The 20,684-nt window shown below is 38.1% G+C and overlaps 3 protein-coding genes across 4 annotated transcripts; 1 reads left to right on the forward strand and 2 right to left on the reverse strand.

Moving 5' to 3' along the window:
• Positions 1-4,025: 4,025 nt before the first annotated feature.
• Positions 4,026-12,599, forward strand: LOC146371950 (serine/threonine-protein phosphatase PP1-beta catalytic subunit-like). Its single transcript, XM_084952314.1, has 8 exons — positions 4,026-4,136; positions 6,095-6,226; positions 6,627-6,857; positions 7,305-7,409; positions 8,033-8,104; positions 9,194-9,345; positions 9,714-9,848; positions 9,935-12,599. The coding sequence occupies exons 1-8, from the start codon at positions 4,085-4,087 to the stop codon at positions 10,037-10,039; spliced, it is 984 nt and encodes a 327-aa protein (XP_084808440.1). The 5' UTR covers positions 4,026-4,084; the 3' UTR covers positions 10,040-12,599.
• On the reverse strand, positions 12,580-17,747 carry bpnt1 (bisphosphate nucleotidase 1). Of its 2 annotated transcripts, XM_084952312.1 has the most exons (10): positions 17,462-17,747; positions 16,140-16,265; positions 15,930-16,034; positions 15,717-15,824; positions 15,508-15,556; positions 15,228-15,311; positions 15,000-15,091; positions 13,954-14,151; positions 13,086-13,191; positions 12,580-12,963 (listed from the first exon to the last, which is right to left on the reverse strand). In XM_084952312.1, exons 2-10 carry the CDS (start codon positions 16,257-16,259, stop codon positions 12,812-12,814), a joined length of 1,014 nt encoding a protein of 337 aa, XP_084808438.1. In that variant the 5' UTR covers positions 16,260-16,265; positions 17,462-17,747; the 3' UTR covers positions 12,580-12,811. The 2 variants fall into 2 exon arrangements, with proteins under 2 accessions (XP_084808438.1, XP_084808439.1); XM_084952313.1 differs by lacking the exon at positions 15,228-15,311 and having other exon boundaries at positions 17,462-17,592.
• Positions 17,748-17,879: 132 nt separating this feature from the next.
• saysd1 (SAYSVFN motif domain containing 1) lies at positions 17,880-20,565 on the reverse strand. The gene is made up of 2 exons (XM_084952315.1): positions 20,380-20,565; positions 17,880-19,095 (listed from the first exon to the last, which is right to left on the reverse strand). The coding sequence occupies exons 1-2, from the start codon at positions 20,563-20,565 to the stop codon at positions 18,772-18,774; spliced, it is 510 nt and encodes a 169-aa protein (XP_084808441.1). The 3' UTR covers positions 17,880-18,771.
• Between the last annotated feature and the right edge of the window lie 119 nt (positions 20,566-20,684).

Here is a 20,684-nt window from a genome sequence, read left to right on the forward strand (position 1 = left end):
ACTAATGGCATCTGATGCAGGAAATTGTTCCGTGATCATTTTGCTTGATCTTAGCGCTGCCTTTGACACCATCGACCACAAAATCCTACTCAACAGGCTGAAGGTTCTGGCTGGTGTATCTGGAACTGCCTTAGACTGGTTTTCTTCCTACTTATCAGACAGGACTTTTTCTGTTAGGACTGATAGGTTCTCCTCTAACACTGCTGCCCTAACCTGCGGGGTTCCACAGGGTTCAGTATTGGGTCCATTATTATTTTCTTTTTATATGCTTCCTCTAGCTGGCATTATTCAGTCTTTTAGTGACCTGTCTTATCATTTCTATGCCGATGACATTCAGCTGTATATGTCCTTTAAGCCTCATCAGCTGGATAGGCTGTCCACCCTAGTCCAGTGCTTAACTCAGGTTTCTGACTGGCTTTCTAACAATTACCTTGTTTTAAACATGAACAAGACAGAGACCATGATCATAGCTCCTCCTGATCTATATTCTAAAATCAGTCAGGTTCTTGTCCCTTTCTGTTCTTCTGCTAAGCCAAATATTCGAAATCTTGGAGTAATACTTGACTCTTCTCTGGGCCTTGACTCACACGTAAAATCTCTGTCTCGTTCCTGTTTCTTTCATTTAAGGAATATTTCTAAATTGCGACATATGGTCTCCTTAGCTGAACTGGAAAAAATTGTCCATGCATTTGTGTCATCGCGTTTAGATTATTGTAATTCCCTGTTTACCAGCTTGGATAAATCATCTCTTTCTCGCCTCCAAGCTATACAAAACGCAGCAGCCAGACTACTAACTCGCTCTAGCAAGCGAGCTCACATCACTCCTATTTTATGTTCTTTACATTGGCTCCCAATAGATTTTAGAATTCGTTTTAAAATTATTGTTTTAACGTACAGAGCACTAAATGGCCAAGCCCCAGATTATTTATCCAAGCTTCTCACAAAATACACTACTGCTCGCTGTCTCCGCTCACAGACTCAGAGTTTGTTGGTTGCTCCCAGAACACGTCTGAAGACGAAAGGGGACAGAGCCTTTCAGTCTGTGGCACCAAGGCTGTGGAACAGTCTACCTCTACAACTACGTTTGGTTGACTCTGTGGAATCCTTTAAAAAACAGTTAAAAACTTTACTGTTTAAACAAGCTTTCTGTTGACCAATGCTTTTTACATTTTTATATTTTTAATTTACATTTAAACTCTATATTGTGTATATTGTGCATTTTGCTATTTATCGTACTGTTTATTTTAATCTCTGTGTGCAGCGCTTTGTGACTACCTGTCTATGAAAAGCGCTTAATAAATAAACTTACTTACTTACTTACTTACTGATGATACCGTAATTTTTACACAAGCCAAAACTGCTGATGATGCAGCCCATCAGCTTTCATTGGCATTACATTATTTTAAAAATGGCTGAATGACTCATGCCTGTGCCTTAACATTAAAAAGACCGTGTCAATGTTTTTTAGTAAACCTAAAACAACTGTGGCTGCAGTAAAAGTTCGCTTGGGTGCACAAGAACTAATTAATGTTGAGGAATTTAAGTATTTGGGAGTGCTACTAGACTCAAAATTATCCTTTAAAACAGCGGTACCCAACCTTTTTTGCGCCACGGACCGGTTTATGCCCGACAATATTTTCACGGACTGGCCTTTAAGGTGTCGCGGATATATACAACAAAATAAAACTAGTACCAGTACCGAAAAAATGAAGATTTATTCATAAGGCACGTGAAAAGACCCAGGAAAACCAAGTTAACGATAAAAACGATAACAAAATAACGCTGAAAACCGATTAAAACCCTGAAAACCATACATTTCACACCTGAGCCTCAACTCTCGCGGCCCGGTACCAAACGACTCACGGACCGGTACCGGTCCGAGGCCCGGGGGTTGGGGACCGCTGCTTTAAAAAACACATTAAAAAGTAGTGAAAACTGTAAATGTTAATATACAGAACTTTAGACATATCCACACATCATTAACAGACACAGCAGCGATTACATTCCTGCACTCTATGATATTGGCTCATATTGAATACTGTATTACAAGTTGGTCCTATACGAGGTTTGCTGCTATTGGACCAGTCGAAGTATGCTACAAAAGAGCATTGAAAATATTAGACAAGAAACCTTTTTAATTTCACCATTGTCAAATTTTAGATAAATATAAGTTTCTAAATTTTACTAATTTCAAATTGTTTAAATCTGCCTGTCTAATATACAAAGTTATACATAGTCTAGCGCCTCCACCAATGAGTGATTTTATTAAACAAAAGTCTAGCAGCATTGCTGGGTCTCGATTGACTCGAGCCACTGTTAGAGGTGATTCTGAATTTAGATGGACCACCTTTTCACAGAATGCTCTGTCATATCAGGGAGTGAGCTTCTGGAATACTCTTCCACTGTCAGTGAGGGAAAGTACAAGTCTCCCTATCTTTAAGAGTAACTTAAAAGGGTGGCTGAGGGACACACAAATATATGATCATGTTTAACTAATCATGCTTTATATTGGACGTGAAAAAGAGAGTGTATTTACAAAAAGGGAAACAACTATTAGTGTAATGGGTCAGTGCAATATCAGGACAGTCGGGGCATGTGTAATACTGGGGTTTGTGCAATATAATTGATGTGTTTTCTTTACTGTTATCTATATTGTCCTCTGTTGTCCACTCTTCTTGTCATTGTTTGTTCTAATATGATGTGATCACTGTCTTTGTCCTTGTCACATGATCTGTGAATAGTGTCTCTGCATGTTTTTACTAATTTATCTGTAACACCAACCTGCCAGAGGGTCTGCAGATGGAAATGAGCCCAAGCCTATAATCTGGCATATTTACATTTGTTAAAATGTTCATTAATATGTATTGTCCCTCTTTCTAAATAAAAATAAATTAAATTAAATTTTATTAAAATGACCCTCATCCAGATTGCACTGCTTACAGGCATTTTCATAGCATAAAAAGATAGAGCTGGAGTCATTTAGATACCAGGAGAGGAACATTAAGTCTATATACTGTATAATTGAATGCAAAATTTGAACCAGGTGTGTGAATTTCTCCTATATTGGCTCCCTGTTAAATCCAGAATTAAATTCAAAATCCTGCTCCTCACAACGTCTTGAATCATCAGGCTCCATCTTTGTCTTTCCTGCTTCTTTAGTGCTCACAGTGAAATGAGTGTGTTCAGCTGTACGCCTGAAAGGGCGAGCATTCAACTGAGTTAAGGAGTCTAACCATAGTAAAAGTATTTTCTTTGCAAACCCAGCATTTCATAAAGCTTTTGTATCAACATGTTTCAGTTCACAGGGTTGTTGGATTTGTAAATATATGCAGGAATATAAAAGATAAACATAAAGTAACAGAATAAAAATGCCCTGCAAAATGGCAAAATTAGCTTAGCACAACGTCACTACCTGTAGCTTGTGCAGTATAAAATAACATTATTAAACTTTTAATTTAATTATGCTAAATGTATATGATGCATTTGAAATTGTGAAGTAGTTGATGACTGATTTCAATTATATTAGTTCAAATAAGGATAAGGTCTATATGTACATGTGTATATGTGGCGGATTTTAATCTAAAAAAGGGGAGGGTAGGTAGGCCTCCCAGCACTCCTGTCTACTTTCTTCATCTCTCTATCGCATTTTTCTTCCCCCTTTTTTCTTTTCCTAACCTCTTCATTTAAATACTTTTTAAGACTCTGAGTCAAGTGCTTGTACTGCATTACTGGACTGTTCTGAACGTCTTAAATCCCCTTATTGATGAAGCAAACAGCGAAGTGAAGCTTTACAAAAGTAAAGACTTAACAAATGAGTTGGTGCAAACTAAACTGAATGAAAAACAAAAACAAACAAAAAAACCCAGAATAAACAAACTAATAAAAAATAGAAAGCTATAATACATCTGTTAGTCGGTACTGTGTCTTGATAATACACTCTTACCTTATTTTACATCCATAGCTTCCGTACTTTTGTACATTTAAGTGTGATTTTACTTGAGTGAGCTTGTCCACTCATCGAGCCTACAAGTCAGCACTCAGGGCCAGTGTTGTCCATTAACCTGCCTGTGTGCGCATCAGAAACATGGCGGAAAGCGAGTTGAACGTTGACAGCCTCATCTCTAGATTACTGGAAGGTAGGTTAGCATTTGTGATCTAGCGTCTTTATGTAAATTTATTCGGGGAGGAGAAAAAGGCTACCTGGAGGTTCTTGTTTGTAACCAGGAACTTCACGACATGTTTCGAAAGCATTTCGCCATCGCATCCTTAGCTGTCTGTTTTTCATCGGCATCAAGCCTTAAGCTAACCGCCGCGTTAAAAAGCTACGGTAAACGTTCGACCCAAATAGTGTGGCATCACTCTATCTGTTCGTTATTGCTGGTTAATGCTAGTTTTGAGATTGTGTGGAAAATAAGAGTGATGTCAAATTGGCTTGCTGTTGCCCGATAGGGATAGTGAAAGCTAATTACATTAAGTAGTCATATAAGTTGAGGGTTTAACAGCACCTCTTTTGTTGTAGTGGGTGCTGGTTAATATTTTTCTTATGTTGGGGAACAGGAAGAACTGTGAAATTTTATGGTTGCTTAGTAACACTAACTGTTCTCGTTTCCAAGGCAGGTAACTAAGTCGGCTACCTCTGCGGACACACCCCCTTTACGTAGGGGATCACTAAAGCCTGCACGGCTAATGAGCCTTTGCTAATTTAAACAGTAAACCAGTGTATTCCCTAGGCTGTACCTGGGGTGGGAATCAACTCAGTCCACTAGTACTGTTCTGAGGTATTAGTATTTCCCACGAGTACCTGATACTTTTAAATAAAGCAATTCCATAACATTTAAGAAAACGAGAATCTTGAGTTATTAGTTGCTGTACAATGCATAATTTAAGAGATAAAATAAATGAAATGTATCAATAAAAATGACGTATTTGATTGATTAAAAAAGTGTCTTAAATGAAAACAAAATAAACAAAACTTAAAATTTAATTGTATTTTTTGGTCCAATTTCTAAAAGCAGAAAAAAACCTGCGGATGATACCCAGAATTATAAAGTAGTTTAAATAAACCCCACATCCATCAGTGTAAGTAAAAGTGAAGTGAACTTCTTTTACCTTTCACCTTAATCTTTTCATTTGCTCATAACAATTCAATATTATTTTTGTTGTTGCTTGCCTGAAACCAAATAAAGAATGGTATACGGAAAACAATAAATAATATCTGGTTAAACATCCTGCTTATTGGCAGATGCACTTTGTGGTAATGGAAAAACCAATGATATGCAAAATCATTGTTACTGTCTTTACACTTCAAAATTTATTAAATCCTTCAATTCCATCTACTTTAATGCATGTCATGAACTAAAATGGTAAATGGCCTGTATTTATATAGCGCTTTACTAGTCCCTAAGGACCCCAAAGCGCTTTACATATCCAGTCATCCACCCATTCACACACACATTCACACACTGGTGATGGCAATTTTGGATGTATTTGTTCTGCACATACTGAAATTTGTGCATTTAACATCTGCAGGAAGAATGATAGTATTTAACATTACTAGAACTCCACTGTAATTAAAAATCAGCATCATGCTAATTTATTACAAATCTTTATTGTTTTTATCTGTGGTTACCATTATGGGTTTAATGTGCAACTTGTACCTACTGTCAGTTTTTCAATAACATTTGTGAGTAAGCTTTCAGCTTTGGCTAGCGCTACCACATTTCTAAACAACCTTGTTTTTTTTCTTCATACATTAATCTGCCCTCTAGACTAGACCGCCTGCGCTCACTCACTCATAAACTTCCAACTGAGCCAACAAGCTGTTCATTCCTGATCTTGCCAGTTCATAACAACCCATGTTGACTGGAGTAAATAGCATATTTGGCCAGTAGCAAAGAAAAACTTGGTGATCAGATTTCTTTAATCTGTGGTGCAAATGTAAATAAAAGACTAAACTTGTGACTTGAACATACTATTTTTTTTAATTAATAGTTTTGTTTAATATAAATGTTTTGGGAATTGGTGATATGAATGAAATTTTTTTCTTTTTCTGTTTTAATCACAATAATGATATATGTATATTTTTACCTTGTAGTGAGAGGATGCCGTCCAGGGAAGATCGTACAGATGACAGAGGCTGAGGTGCGGGGGCTCTGCATCAAGTCCAGAGAGATTTTCCTCAGTCAGCCAATTCTTCTTGAACTGGAGGCTCCACTCAAAATCTGTGGTGAGAACCCACCTATATCCCCAGAGGGCGTTTATATACATTGTTTTTATTTACTTTGTTCACTACATTTACAATGCTTACGGGTTGAATTGACCAAAAATCCGCTTGGATTTGTCATATGTTTTAAGTCCCTTCACAGCAAGGCAATGCTGTTATTTTTGCTCCAGGCTAACCATGTTTAGATTCACAGTAGTTCACTGTAGCACAGAAACTGCATTAGTGAAGATTATGAATAACTACCTTATGGCCTCTGACACCTCACTCACCTATGTGCTTGTCCTGCTAGACCTCAGTGCAGCATTTGATACAGTTGAGCTTAACATTTTATAAATATGCCATTCATTTTCAAAGATATCTGTATATGAGATCAATAAACTGTAGGTAAAAATTTTCATTTCAGGTGATATCCATGGGCAGTACACAGACTTGTTAAGGCTATTCGAGTATGGAGGTTTTCCGCCAGAGGCCAACTATCTGTTCCTGGGAGATTACGTGGATAGAGGGAAGCAGTCATTAGAGACCATTTGCCTTCTGCTCGCTTACAAGATCAAATATCCAGAAAACTTCTTCTTGCTCAGAGGGAACCACGAGTGTGCCTCCATCAATCGCATCTACGGCTTCTATGACGAATGTAAGTTGGAAAATCAGTGCTTGTCTGCATCTGAATACTGTTAGATTTAAATTCTGTTAATTTAACTTGATGGTTACAGTTTCATAGATGTAAAGATTAGCTCCTTCTGTGGTTTGTATCGATACAAACTGAAGAACTATTTTCCTTTCTCTTTCTGTTATTCAATGGAAATAAGCACTATGGCGATAAATTATGTGTAAAAGACAAAAACGTTTGATCGACATTGGATTTAATCCTTAATATTCTCTAGTGCAGTAAGCACTAGAGAATACAAATCCTGATTATTAAAGTAATCTGATAATGATTAAACTTCAAAACGTATATTGAATTTTCTGAAAGCTAAAAATGTGAAAAGTGAACATTTCTGATTGTGAGATAACTGAAGTTTTCATGGATGTAACATAACACACCTGAATTGGAAATTGTTTTTGGTTAAATTTTCCTCAGGCAAACGCAGGTTCAACATAAAGCTCTGGAAGACATTCACAGACTGTTTTAACTGTCTGCCCATTGCTGCGATTATTGATGAGAAGATTTTCTGCTGTCACGGAGGTTTGTGAAACATCTGTTATGTAGGACAGCGGTCCCCAACCCCCGGGCCTCGGACCGGTACCGGTCCGTGAGTCGTTTGGTACCGGGCCGCGAGAGTTGAGGCTCAGGTGTAAAATGTATGGTTTTCAGGGTTTTTATCGGTTTTCAGTGTTTTTTGTTATCGTTTTTATCGTTAACTCGGTTTTCCTGGGTCTTTTCACGTGTGTTATGAATAAATCTTCTTTTTTTCGATACCGGTACTAGTTTTATTTTGTTGTATTTATCCGCGACACCTTAAAGAAAATATTGTCGGGCATAAACCGGTCCGTGGCGCAAAAAAGGTTGGGGACCACTGATGTAGGAGGTAACAAAGTACGGCTGAATAATTTGTCTCCGTGAATTAAAAGTGTGCCTCTAAATAGGCAGTGAGTGATCATATAGAATTACTCCATTTATCAGTCTTAGATATTTAAATGCATTTGAGGGCTCAGCTAGTAATATATCTTGTTACTATTGCATTAACTTAACATATTTTTACTAACTACAGTAAATACTTGGTAATTCATGACATTAGTCAACTTTGTTTTTGTCATGTCTAAATTTTTTACTGATGCATGTAGTAAATACTGTCCTCTTTTGCTCAGGACTGTCACCTGATCTGCAGTCCATGGAACAAATCCGACGTATTATGAGACCCACTGATGTCCCAGACACAGGTCTGTATTTAAGTTAATAGATTCATGAAGATCATCATATATATCTGTAGTCATTTCCCACTGTGCACATGTTCAGTGTAAAATTATGAATACATTGTCACCTACTGCTTTAGCATGTAGACTGTATATAAAGGATGGACATAGCTTTGAGGTTTAAAGAGTAAAGCCATTGTCATTGTGCCTTAAGCCCCATCCAGATATGAAACGATTTGCTCATGGTGCCTTGCTTTGTAGCTGACAGATGTTCATTACAGGACATTTTAGGCTCTGGTTGTCTAGGTAACTCTGTTATGTTTTTACCACCCCCTTATATGTCAGTCAGCACTTTCTTTGTTCCCACTCAGAGCTGTTTAGATCACTCACCTCAGAGATGAGGAAAAATGTAACTCAGGAGTGGTCCACTTCATGTCCTTAACAGTTTTTTCATCTGTTGTCATTTGAAGCATCTGACTCTTAATGACATTCCCTGATCTTTGCTTGCCATATCGCTGTTAGTTGTTCCATTTTGAACCCCCATTTAGACTGATTTTTTTTACAATGGCCAGTCAGGGTGACCATACCCATCACTTCTGGTAATTCCATCACATAGCCACGCCCATTTATGGTCACTGTCACGGTACAGGTAGCTACCGCCACATCAGCACTGACATATGAGAGGACAAGTCAAAACCAGAAATTTTAAAACCATTTTTTTTCCTTTTTTACAAAAAGCGTCTTATTCCAGCTTCAGCAGCTGGAGGGCTGTGCTGCTCAAATTGACTAGTGATGTCGACTTTGCTGGATGGTACCATAAACACTTTTGTGATGAGGTTATGGTCTTGCTGACTAGTTTCAGTTATGTACGGTTTAGGGTGAGCCTGACTTGTGATTGACAAGTCTCTACTGTATCAGTGCATGGTGACAAGTTTGGATTTAAAACACCAAGATGTCGCTCAGAAACAAGTCTTCACAACAGTTTCACTAACCAACAGGTGAAATGTCAGTTTTTTAAACATACAATTACATGTAGAAGTTTACAAAAATAGGCACCTGTCGGTGGATAACTGCTCAACTCGACTGTGCTGCTGACCTAAATGTGCCACATTCCAGGCTTGCTGTGCGACCTGCTGTGGTCTGATCCAGACAAAGATGTCCAGGGCTGGGGTGAAAATGATCGGGGCGTCTCCTTCACCTTTGGGGCTGATGTGGTCAGCAAGTTCCTCAACCGCCACGACTTGGACCTCATCTGTCGAGCACATCAGGTAACACTCAAGCTACTTGATGACGTACAACTGTATTAAAATGGCTCAGCTGATAATTAAACGTCCATTTGTTAATGAAAACAAGTTTGGTCAGTTTTAATTGAATTAAATCATTTTTATTTATTACAGCTCGAAAGTGAAAACAGATCTGATCATTTTGTATGCAAAACATGTTCCCTAAATATTCTTGAATAACTTACAACTACCAAGTAGAAAATATTTTTGGCTTACTGAGTGGAACATTAAGCTACCAAAACAATCTTTAAAAAAAAAACAAGCCTTAAAAATAACTGAATTGAATTGATTACCAAAATAGGTGCCAGTTAATTTTCAGTCAGTCATCTTGTATTAATCCTGCCACACCACAGGTTGTTGAGGACGGTTATGAGTTCTTTGCAAAGCGGCAGCTGGTGACCCTGTTTTCTGCTCCCAATTACTGTGGGGAGTTTGACAATGCAGGCGGCATGATGAGCGTGGACGAATCGCTCATGTGTTCTTTTCAGGTAGAGCGTGTTAATTTTGATGGCACATTAAATCTCCCTTAAATCCTCTGTAGGCTTATGTCAACACCGCTATCTGTTCTTTTCAGATCCTGAAGCCGTCGGAGAAAAAAGCTAAGTATCAGTATGGAGGGGTGAATTCAGGACGCCCGGTCACCCCACCTCGTACCACTCAGGCACCTAAAAAGAGGTGAGCAGCTGGCCCCGACTCTCCTGCTGCTCCTCTGGCTGGGCTTTGGCCCACATCCCTGCAGGCTGCCTCAAACACTCCAGCCTTCTCAGTCAGTTTATTCATGTGTAAATAAAAACTCAAAGAGAGGGTTTTTTGTTTTGCTTGTTCTGTGGGTATTTTTATGAATATGTGAGTGATTTTTCTTTTTTAATGCTACAATATGTATTTACTCAGCTCATTCAGGAATATTAACACCAACCTTTTTTCGAAATGGGCGAGATGCTTCTTTGCCTTCAGATTAAAAAAAAAATCGTGGTTTTGTAAATGCATGCACGCTTGTGTGATTGAGATGAGCTCTTTGTTTAAGCAATGTGTAAAATCAGCACTCTCCCAGCCTACAGGTCCAAATAATTCCAGTCTCATCTTGATTCCCACTGTGTTATCTCAAGTATTACACTGGTTAAATCATCAAACATTTTGGGAAATATGCTCCTTTGTGTTCCTGCAAAATATCAGGTAAGACTTCTCACCTGTTAAATATGGCTTTCATAGCTTAGCACAAGGGCCTGAAATCACTCTTCAGACTTCCCAGTATAAAACTTAAATTGACAGATCTCTTGTTAAGGACACATTGCATGTCAATACTTGTCACGCTTTCAAAAGTATGGATGTGCTCTCAAGGACCCCTCCACAGAATGGCTGTTTGTTGCATTAGTGCATTTCCCACCATCACGGGTGTTAGTTTGCAAAACAGATGTGCCATGAGCACAGATCCATTAATTGGACACAAATTGTTGTGCTTCCAGTCTGAAAGTGCTAAAGACTCTGGAGACACTCGGGACTAACAATTTTAAGTTTTCCTAATTGATACTTTGAGGCTTTAGTTGTGTTTTTAGGTGTTGGTTTGGTTTAGGCAGCAAAAGTATTTGGTTAGATTTAGGAAAAGATCATGGGTTGGGTTTAAACAGGTGTAGCAAATGTTTTAAAGCAGCGCATGTGGGCACAAGAGGTACTTCCAACTGAAGTGCATTAAATTCAGTGGTGGGGCAAGTGTCAACAAAAAGGACAATTTGTGTTCACAATTAGTCGTATTGTCTACTCCTTCAGGTTTTGCAGTGAGACTGAGCTGCAGGGTAGCATGAGCAAAGTATCTACCAGGTCGATTGTTAGATTTAGCTCCTCGAGTGCTATTTTTTTCAAGTTTATTCACAAATTAAATTTGAATTTGATTGCAATCAAATTTGGACTACCTTCTCAAAATTCACATACTATATAAGTATGTACTGTACATGGTGTACAGCATTAAAGTTTACTCAAAGAAATGCCTTTAAAATTAGTGTGGGGTTTTTTTTGTTGGTCCAGATAAACCAAATATTGTTAACGTTCTTGTTAATATTATTGGGCTTTGGAGGTGCTGATATGTTGATTTTGTTGTATTTGATCTCTGCTAGTGATGCTAGACACTTGATTCCAGTCTTTATGCTAAGCTCTGTTAGCTGTACCTACAGTCCCAAACAACACAACAAACGAACCGTTAATCAATTCACCATGAATTTCACTCTTAGCAGGTACGGCCAAAGCATATTTCCCATAATGTTGAATTTTATCTTTAAACGTGACAGCTAAGACTTTTCTTACGACTCAAGAATGTTTTCTTCCTATGGAGATGCCAATAACATCCAGAGACTTTTATGATGTAAGTGCAATAAATATTGCTAGAAATCTTGCTGTATGCAAGCACAATTATGTGAGACGGCTATTAAAGCCTCTTAATTTCAAAAAGATGCCAAGTTGTGCTAAATCTTTAGTTGGGCATTTGTATAAAGCCGATGCTCCTCGTAGTGTTTCAAGTCCATTTTTCCACAACTCATACTGTACTGTGTACATTTTTAATCCCTCACATCACTGAACAAGCATTAGTGGGTGTTTCCATTGTTGGTATAAAATATCGATAAAGCAACATTGTAAATGGTTCCTTTTTTGCTTCTGAAGTAAAAATCCAGACATCATGGACCCACACCGCTCAGAGAGCACTTTGAGTGTGTGTCCTTTAGTCTGATAAATACAGTAAATGTGTAGAAAAGTAGACAGATGTGCCAGTGTGAAAAAAGAGAAAAAGAAGGTAAGAAAATGAAGAACACGGCATCTTGTTAGATACAAGACGAGGTTTCAAATACAGGATTAACTAGTCGTTGTCAGTTCATTTTTAGTGTTCACAGCTCAGTTGTATGTTTGTTCTTCACAGCAGTGGGGTTTGACCATTGCCCTCTTTCACTGTCCAGAATGCATTTTCTGTTACTGTCTGTGAAAAGAGGGTAAAATGTATCAAGTCAAGATGCCTGCATTTTGTTTGTTGTTGGCATTGCATTACGTATAGACTGTTCCGACTTTGTGGTTACCGAATCAAGTACAGTACATCATTTCCAACTCACTAACCAACATTTAACCTTCAGATCTTGCCTTTTGCCTTGTAAATCTATTGGTCTTCAAGTTGAGAAACAGTATGTTAAGATGTTCTGAGATTTGTACAAGTTTGTTTCAAACGAGTGAAATAAATGGAAGCGCTGTTAAGCCTGCTTTAATACTTGTGTCTGATTCATTAAATTAGTGCAGATCATAGTGGTAGTTTGGTTAGTCCGCTGACACTCAGAAATCACGGTGATTTGTTTTAGGCACAGGAATACAGAATACCCTCAAAACTGCTGTTACTAGTTACACCAGTCAAATAATGTGGTTAATAAAAAAACAAAACAGTGATTTTACACTGTATGTTTTGGGAACATAAAGACAGACCTCAGTCTGACTTGAGAGCTTGCAGCACTGACTGTGGTACTCTGCTGACGTAGTACTTGTGGTTACAGAGTGTAGCAAGAACCCCGGCAGAGTTCATGTGCTTTACACTAGCATCATAGCGGTATGCATTTCCATGCATATCAGTCAGTTTACCTGCATTAGAAAAAGAGATGATCAGGAAATATTTGGGAAACGATTTTAGAAAGTGGTTTAAACACTAAAAAAAACAGTGTCTATACATGACATTATGTTGCAATATGATTAAACGTTTTCACCTCCAACAGCATGCAGGATTGCTTCAGGAGCACAAGTGTCCCACTTCTTGCACCCTGGACTAGCAAAGACATAGGCAGAAGCTTTTCCTTCAACAAGCTGGATAATCTGCAGGTAGAGAAGCACGGACAGAAAAATGTACGTTCAGTCTCTCTGTGTAGAATTTATCTATATAACTATACAAAAGCATTCACTTTTCCAAGTTTTAATTTTAATAATGTAAAAGAAAAATCTCACTGCATCATAATTCATTGGTCACTAATGTAAAAAAGTGAGTTCAATTTGTTAGCACTTTTTTTATATTGATTTACATCTTTCTTTTATTATTTATATAGTAACAACCTTCATAATGGGGTGCGCTTAAACTAAAGCAAAGAGCCTGCAACAATAGAGAGAAAACCACATTTACAACAATCTTCTATGAATGCTACTTTGCAATACTGAGAATCTTTTAATATAAAGAGAATGCCGGTTGGGGTGAGAGGAAAGAAGAGCAGAGAGAGCTGATAACCAATAAACTAAACAAAGCACAAACTCCAGGACAATACATAAAATAAAGCCATGGAGTAGTGGGATGTAAATGCATGAAGGGTGCATTTGGTAGATTATGTGAAGTATGCCTGCAGACAAAGCCCTATGACAGCATAAGAAGAGCACAGGACCCTACTTTAACAGAACCTGTGGATTTAAAGCTTGTGATGGCACACAGGGAATCAATCAACTGACTGTTCATTCTATACATGCAGTTTTTATGTCTTGATGATCTCTGAAATTAAAGATAATGTTGATAAGTTTAAAAAAAAAAACCCTGCCCGAACAAGTATACAGAGTTGTTACTACTGTCAGAAGAAAATTTTAGATCCATCTTACCTTATTTCCAGCACCACCCACTCGTACAACTTCGTGAGGCTCCATGGCATCCACACAGTCTGTTACCAGCTTGTTGCTATGGGAACGGGTGGTGGTGACAATCCGTCTGTCACCTGGAACTTCCTGGAGCTGGAACCCAAAAGCGCCCAATCCCAGCATCCCCCACATGGTTCTTCCTAATTGTGTTCCTGCACCAAGCTGATGTTGAAAATGTCACAATTAACCTTACTCACTCAACTACTACAGACTGTTTCTTATAGGTATGCTACATTTTGGACACTACATATATGTGCAGCTGCAAAAAGAGTCCTACTGTGATATCATGCTTTTACATTCCCTAATGTGCACAACAATGAGACAAGCCCAGATATCAAACGGTGGAAAAGCAGGGGTTCAAGCAACTGGTTAAAAAGCTTGACGGAAGTGACGACATTCCAGGTAGAAAATATTTTTCAGTTTCAGTTTTATTGGGTGTCAATATCGTGCAGGTCCTGGAGAATTACAAGGTTAGATTACTTTAGTTATTCTAAATGTAGAAGTTAAAAAGTTAATCATCATTAATATCATCATTGCAAATTTCATTGAACTATTGTGTTATCAGATACTTTAAAATAACAGCTTGTTTTTAAGCTGCTGGCCTATTGTTGTTATAGCTTGCATGTAGATTTTTAATAAGCGAGCTATTTTATAATGCATCTCTAAGATGTACAATACAATTCAGCAACTGAAGACTAAAATATGGCTCTAGTCAGCATTTATCAGGAGAAGATGGGCCACAGCACAGCTGAGACATCTAATTTTGCCTCTGAGAAGCCATCAAGCTCACCAGGTACAGCATGCTCAGTGGGTAAGAAAATCACATTATTTCCATCTCTGGTGGCTCTTTCATCTGTGCAGCTTTTGTGTGCTGTTTTTAGTGTGTCTTGTGATGACTTTGTTGTGTACTATAAGGTTAATGATGTTTACAAAAAGTACTACAAAATAGCTGACACACTATGTAGCAAAGCTGTTAGACAGTTTGAACACAGTTTTGATTTGGCTTGTACCTGGTAGTTGTAGAACGGTTGGTTGATCACGCCTGCAATGGCTTTGCCTCCATATGCAATCCCAATGAGCACTGTCACATTATCCAGGAGCCCTGAAGTCAGGAAGCAGCAGGATGTTAGCTGGAAGCCACTAAACAACATTACTGCACTTTCACACATGAATATTTCTAGTGTGGCCATAATAATTAATATTCTGCAAGGCCAGGCTTAATCGTTGCCTTCCCATACAGAGAGCTGTGCTGTGAAGCTGAGGGGTGTCCAACCCTTTGTGTGGTGCCTGGGCCACAGCTTGGAAATGGAGACACCTCGATGCTAGGGTCAGCAGAAAGACAGTGGACAGGTGGATAAGCAGGAGCAGGGATGCACAAAGAAGAGGCAAAAAAAGTAGCAGTGAAGTTGTGAGAGCTGAGAACCAGAAAGCAACCAAGCAGGCTTGTGCACAGAGAGCTTTATGCAGTTGAATACACAGAGATGGGAGATTTTTAAGACATGCTTCAGAAGAGCATACCTTCAGTATATTCCTTTGTGCCATCAAGAGGATCTACCCACACAACTATCTGAAATTCAGATAGACATATTCAGAACAAGTATGTATACACCATAGGAGGTAAACAGTATCCAAACAACAACTGTACAACACTGATTTGTAATAGCAGAAAATACTTTTTTATTCAGGTGCTAAACCTCTGAAGTGAAACTAAACCCACATGTGATTACCTCTTCTTCTTTCAGCTGGCTGTACTCAGGTGGACAACTCCTCTGAAGAATTTCCTCTGACTGGCCAGTCTCAATTAGATCTTCCTGTATCACTTCAGAAGGAAGATCCTGAACAAAGTATAGAAATATTCATGAGCTTTGTCATAATACGAGGATGTTTTTAGGTCTAGGTGCCCACAGCAAATAATTTGGCTAAATATTGTTGACACTTACCTCCTCTCCAATTATGGTGATTTTGGGGAAACGTTTGGACAGTGAAGCACAAATGCTCTGCTGTGCTAGTCTGTCTGCCAGTGTTTGCAGATCATTAGCGCCCGTCTGTGCAAGAGTAGAAACAGAAATGTTAAACTTTAAACCTTACATGTTTAACCATGAGTCCAGCTAGTGTTCTTAAACCACAAAATGCACATAGTGGGGTCATACCTTTTCCACAATACCAAGTTCTCCACTGTGAAGGACCTTCCGTACAATGGTCCCAGCCTTTTCAGCCGCAGCATAGGCTGAGGCCACCAGCCGCATAACAACAGCAGGACTTCCAGACATTGCTTTCTGGTTGGTGTAGGGCAGAAGAAAGTAAAACTCATAAAACTAGGAGTGATTTTGTTCATTATGCCAATCTGCTATAGCCAGGTTTAAAAACTCAAATTCATAGTACTCCAGTTGATAAATATAATATCTTAAATAAAAGATAACAATGATGACCCTTAAAATTAACAAAAAAATAAGTCCTTTTTGGATTTATTCCTAAAAAAAATAGCTGAAAAATACCAAATACTCTGGATAAGCAAATAGCTTTTACAATCCCCCAGTTAAATTAAAAGAATACATAGGATACTGCAGCTACAAGAGTTAATGACGAAGTTAAGCTGATCACAACACACTAATATCAGAAAATAATAGTAGCTTCTTTTTGTTGTACATTTTTCTTATCTTAATGTACATCAAAAAATATTTTTAGGTTATTTTAATAAGATTTACACATTCAAATGAAAATATTTAGCTAAAGGCAATTGTCCCATTAACTCACAACAACACTAGTGCCATCATCTGCCAATATTTTCTAGCAAAGTGTTACAAGTAACGAAAATCGAAAATGTCACTTTAATGTGATATACAAGTACAGGTCAGACTGGTCTAAAAACGACTACTCAAGCAGGTCTTTCCACTCTCCTCTCCCTATAATGCTAAAGGATGTGGATATTCCGAATATGGTCATCTGTGGCATAGGTTATGCTGTGGGTGCAGCAGCTGATTAATTGACTAATCATTCAGCTGTACTTTACTGTGTAAATCAATTATTTCTAGTATATCTTGTACTCATATGTATAAATTTGTAAAGTAATTAAACTGTTACACAAACATAAACATTACTCGCTGAAATATAGTGCAGTACAGGTATAAGGTCTCACAAATAGACAAGACTAAAGTTTAAGTATGTTAAGATTGCATTTTACTAAGTACAGTACTAAATGCACTTAATAACAGCCTAACATTGATAGTTTAAAACTCAGTGAATGCCGTCTTTCGATAACCAGCTTCGTAGCTTAAATATTAAGTAGTTAACTTTGCATTTTAGAGTGATTAGTTTAGCTAAGTAACTAAAAGTCGGGTGTAAACGGAATTCTAAGTAAGCTCGTGCAGTTAAGGCTAATTAGCCACCATGCTATAGCTCAAAGCTGGGTGACTAAAAATCTAAAATGAAGAATATTAAAAAATATATCCTCTTAACTTTGATGAGTACTTACTGATGCTAACGCTGTGCAATAGCCACAGTTTTCCTGGACTGCACCTGGAGATTGTGAAGGAGGGAGATGCAGGAAGTGGTAGACCTTTGATCCCCACAAGATATGTACCCCCTCGCCCAAAAGACAAACTCTCAGCAACGTTTCAGAATGAACCCGTCAACAAATAATAAGAACGCCGACACGGATTAAAATACAGCGATTATCTCTCATATATGAATGTGTGTAAGTAATTCGAATTTGTGTTACGCAAAACAACGTTAAATTTTGCTTAAAACTGGTCTAATCACAATGTAAAACCGTTACGGAAGTACCGGAATATGGGGGTGAACCATCTCGCTTTTGCTCGTGAAACACGTTTTCTCTGTAATGACAGATGTGACGGGTCAAAGTGCCCGCCGGTTTCGTCGAAGGGGAGGAAAGGAAGGACAGCCGTACAGTTTTTTGTTTAAATTTTATTTAACATTCAGTTTTCTTGACCGTAATTCTGTTTTCAGTGAGAAAGCTGTGTTTTGCATTTTAGAACTCCACTTCGTGAATCGCAAACACAATTTGTTATCGGACATCTGTACTTTTTTTTTCTCCTTCTAATTTTCTGTCATGTGCAGCATTACGGTGGTGGATGTTCATGTGTCTGCACAAATAATCATTGAGAACCAAAAGCTGCTACTTTAAATGCAGGGTTTCAGCACTTGTTGTACACTTGACCCTGTGTGATATCAATAAGACCACATACGCTTAACTTCGTCATCTCTAGTGAGTGCCCACATGCTTTTTCAATCATCTGTTTGACACGAGCAACCAATCAGCAGTAAGGTCGCTTAAAGGCCTAGAATACAACAGATTATTTTGAGCTACTCTAGTAGCTAAAGAAAAAAAACACAAAGATGTAAAGTTAAGAAATTAAGATGTAAACATAAAATAAAATAAAATAAAATAGCCATTTACTGAGTTAAATTAAAAGCAGTTCATTTGACTCAGTAGAGGCTGTTTTTTTTTTTCTTTAATCCTCAATATGGCTTCTGTATTTTCAAATAAACTCACATTGATCAGAGAATTAGGAGTACATCCACGTTTAAATAAAAAAAAACTTGTATTACAGACATGCCAATCCACCATCATGATTTAGCCATTATATATGACTGATGTACACTATCAAAATAGTTTACAGTAGAAACAGAAATAAAACTTTTGGCTGACCAGTTACATTTTAATGTGGCATACAGAAGCAGCAACTAAAAAATGGGAGAAAAGTTAACATTTTTCAGATGAAAATTTAAATATTTGATGTCAATGTGCATATCACAGGCAAGTCATCTGTTTGCCAGAGGTCTGTAGCCCATCTCTCCCTCTAGCTGCTCTGCGGTTAGAGCACCCAGCAGAGGTTGACAGTCTGGATTGAAGACTGAATAAGCACTCAGTTCACCAGGCTTGCGCGGCGCTGGGCTCCGGAGTCCTTCATAGAGCCAGTAGAAGAGAGAGATGACAAAAAAGGGGAGACCAAACTCCAGTTCGGCAAACAGACCCAGCAGAACCAGCCATAGCAGCACTTTTAGTAAAGTGATGTTAGAAATGACAAACTGTCGGGAAGCCAGCCACTTTCCCAGAGCGCTATCCAGCAGCCAGTCTCCACGATCCTATAGTGAATACACAACAGAAAAAGAGAAGAATAAAAACATGTGATGCTACAAATACACCAAACTGTATAAAATAAATAAACAATAGGATGTCAGTTTTCTTAGAAACAGCTCACAAATTGTACATGACTTAGTGGGGATTAAATGAACATATACAGTACAGTGAGTATTCCTTGGCTGCTGAGAAATAATATGAGCTTACAAAAAATAGCTTGGATCTCCAAATCAATACATCGCAATCAATACAGCTACTTTATTATTTTTCCCACAAAGGCATTTATTTCTAATCTTTAGAGAGAATGGTTCAAAAAAGAGAAAATATCCAGTGGGTAGCAGTTCTCTTGTAGATAATGCCATCAAAAGCCAACACTTTTTTGGCAACAGTAACTCAACCAATCGTTACAACCAAGGTACCCAGAAGTGCATACCTTTATGACCACAGTTTACCTATCTTCTAATGGCTCTGTCCAGCAGGGCAACATGTCACAACCACAAATCATCTCAAACTGGTTTCTTAACAAGACAATGAGTCCAGGGTCCTCGAATGGCCTCCACAGTTATGAGACCTCAATCCAATAGAGCACCTCTGCGATTTTATGTTTGTTTCCAGCAACTTGTTAAATCTATCCCACAAATAATATAGGCAGTTCTGGTGGCTAAATGAGGTCCAACCTGATTTCAAACGAAATGCCAGAAGGTGTATTCTGGTACTTGACAAAAAAGGACTGCTTATTTTACACTGTTGTAAACACTGTTGGCCTATAATCTGTCAAAAGTATCTAAAACATATCTTTTTGTGAATTATATCAAGTCATTTTGAGTAAAAAAAACAAAAAACAAAACAAAACACCACAATAACATTAGAAGATATTTTAAATGGCCAATGTAGAAAACAGGGTAGGTGAAATAACGTCATGGAAATACCTTAAATTCATTTTTTTTATTTAACTCTTTATTTTATATGTAAACCCTTCGTAAATCCTGTTGACTACAGCCTATTTACCAGTGTGGGCAAATATATTAGATATGAAAAAATAGAAACGATGGAAATCACTTTTAGCAGGTGTAACTAATGATGTGGTCTGTGCGTATGTTTACTGTTATATTTGATGGTTTACTTTGTCATTGTTCGTGAGTGTGCTTTTTTAAATTATTGCCAATTGTAAAACAATACTATCAGTGCAAAGCAGACGAAGCACTCTATTTATCACGCACAGTCCGATCTTTAAAATAACAAGCTAAATCGGGAAGTTCATGAGCTTCCCGATTGAAATTATCTCTTACGCTGCTTTGAGAGCCGTCGGTCGCAGTCTGGTTGTTTCGTGCCCTGTCAGCTGTGGGTGTTTTATCACACTGAGCAGCGGTGTCTGCTGCTGTCTCCCCTCTGGATTGTGAACCAGTAGTCTCACTCTTCTGAGCAGCCTTTTCAGCCTGTCGTCTGGCTCTGAACTCTGCCAGCTTTTGCTCCATGGATAATTAAGAACCGACAGCAACTCATTCACAACTTCTATAAGCTCACGTTAAAGTTATAAGCCCTTCGAAGCACAGTAAATCTCTCTCACACACACGAACTTTCAGTCTAAGTTTGA

The sequence above is a fragment of the Perissodus microlepis genome, chromosome 15 (genome assembly GCF_051167445.1).
Source record: "Perissodus microlepis isolate ML-2025 ecotype Zambia chromosome 15, ASM5116744v1, whole genome shotgun sequence".
Lineage (NCBI taxonomy): Eukaryota > Metazoa > Chordata > Actinopteri > Cichliformes > Cichlidae > Perissodus > Perissodus microlepis.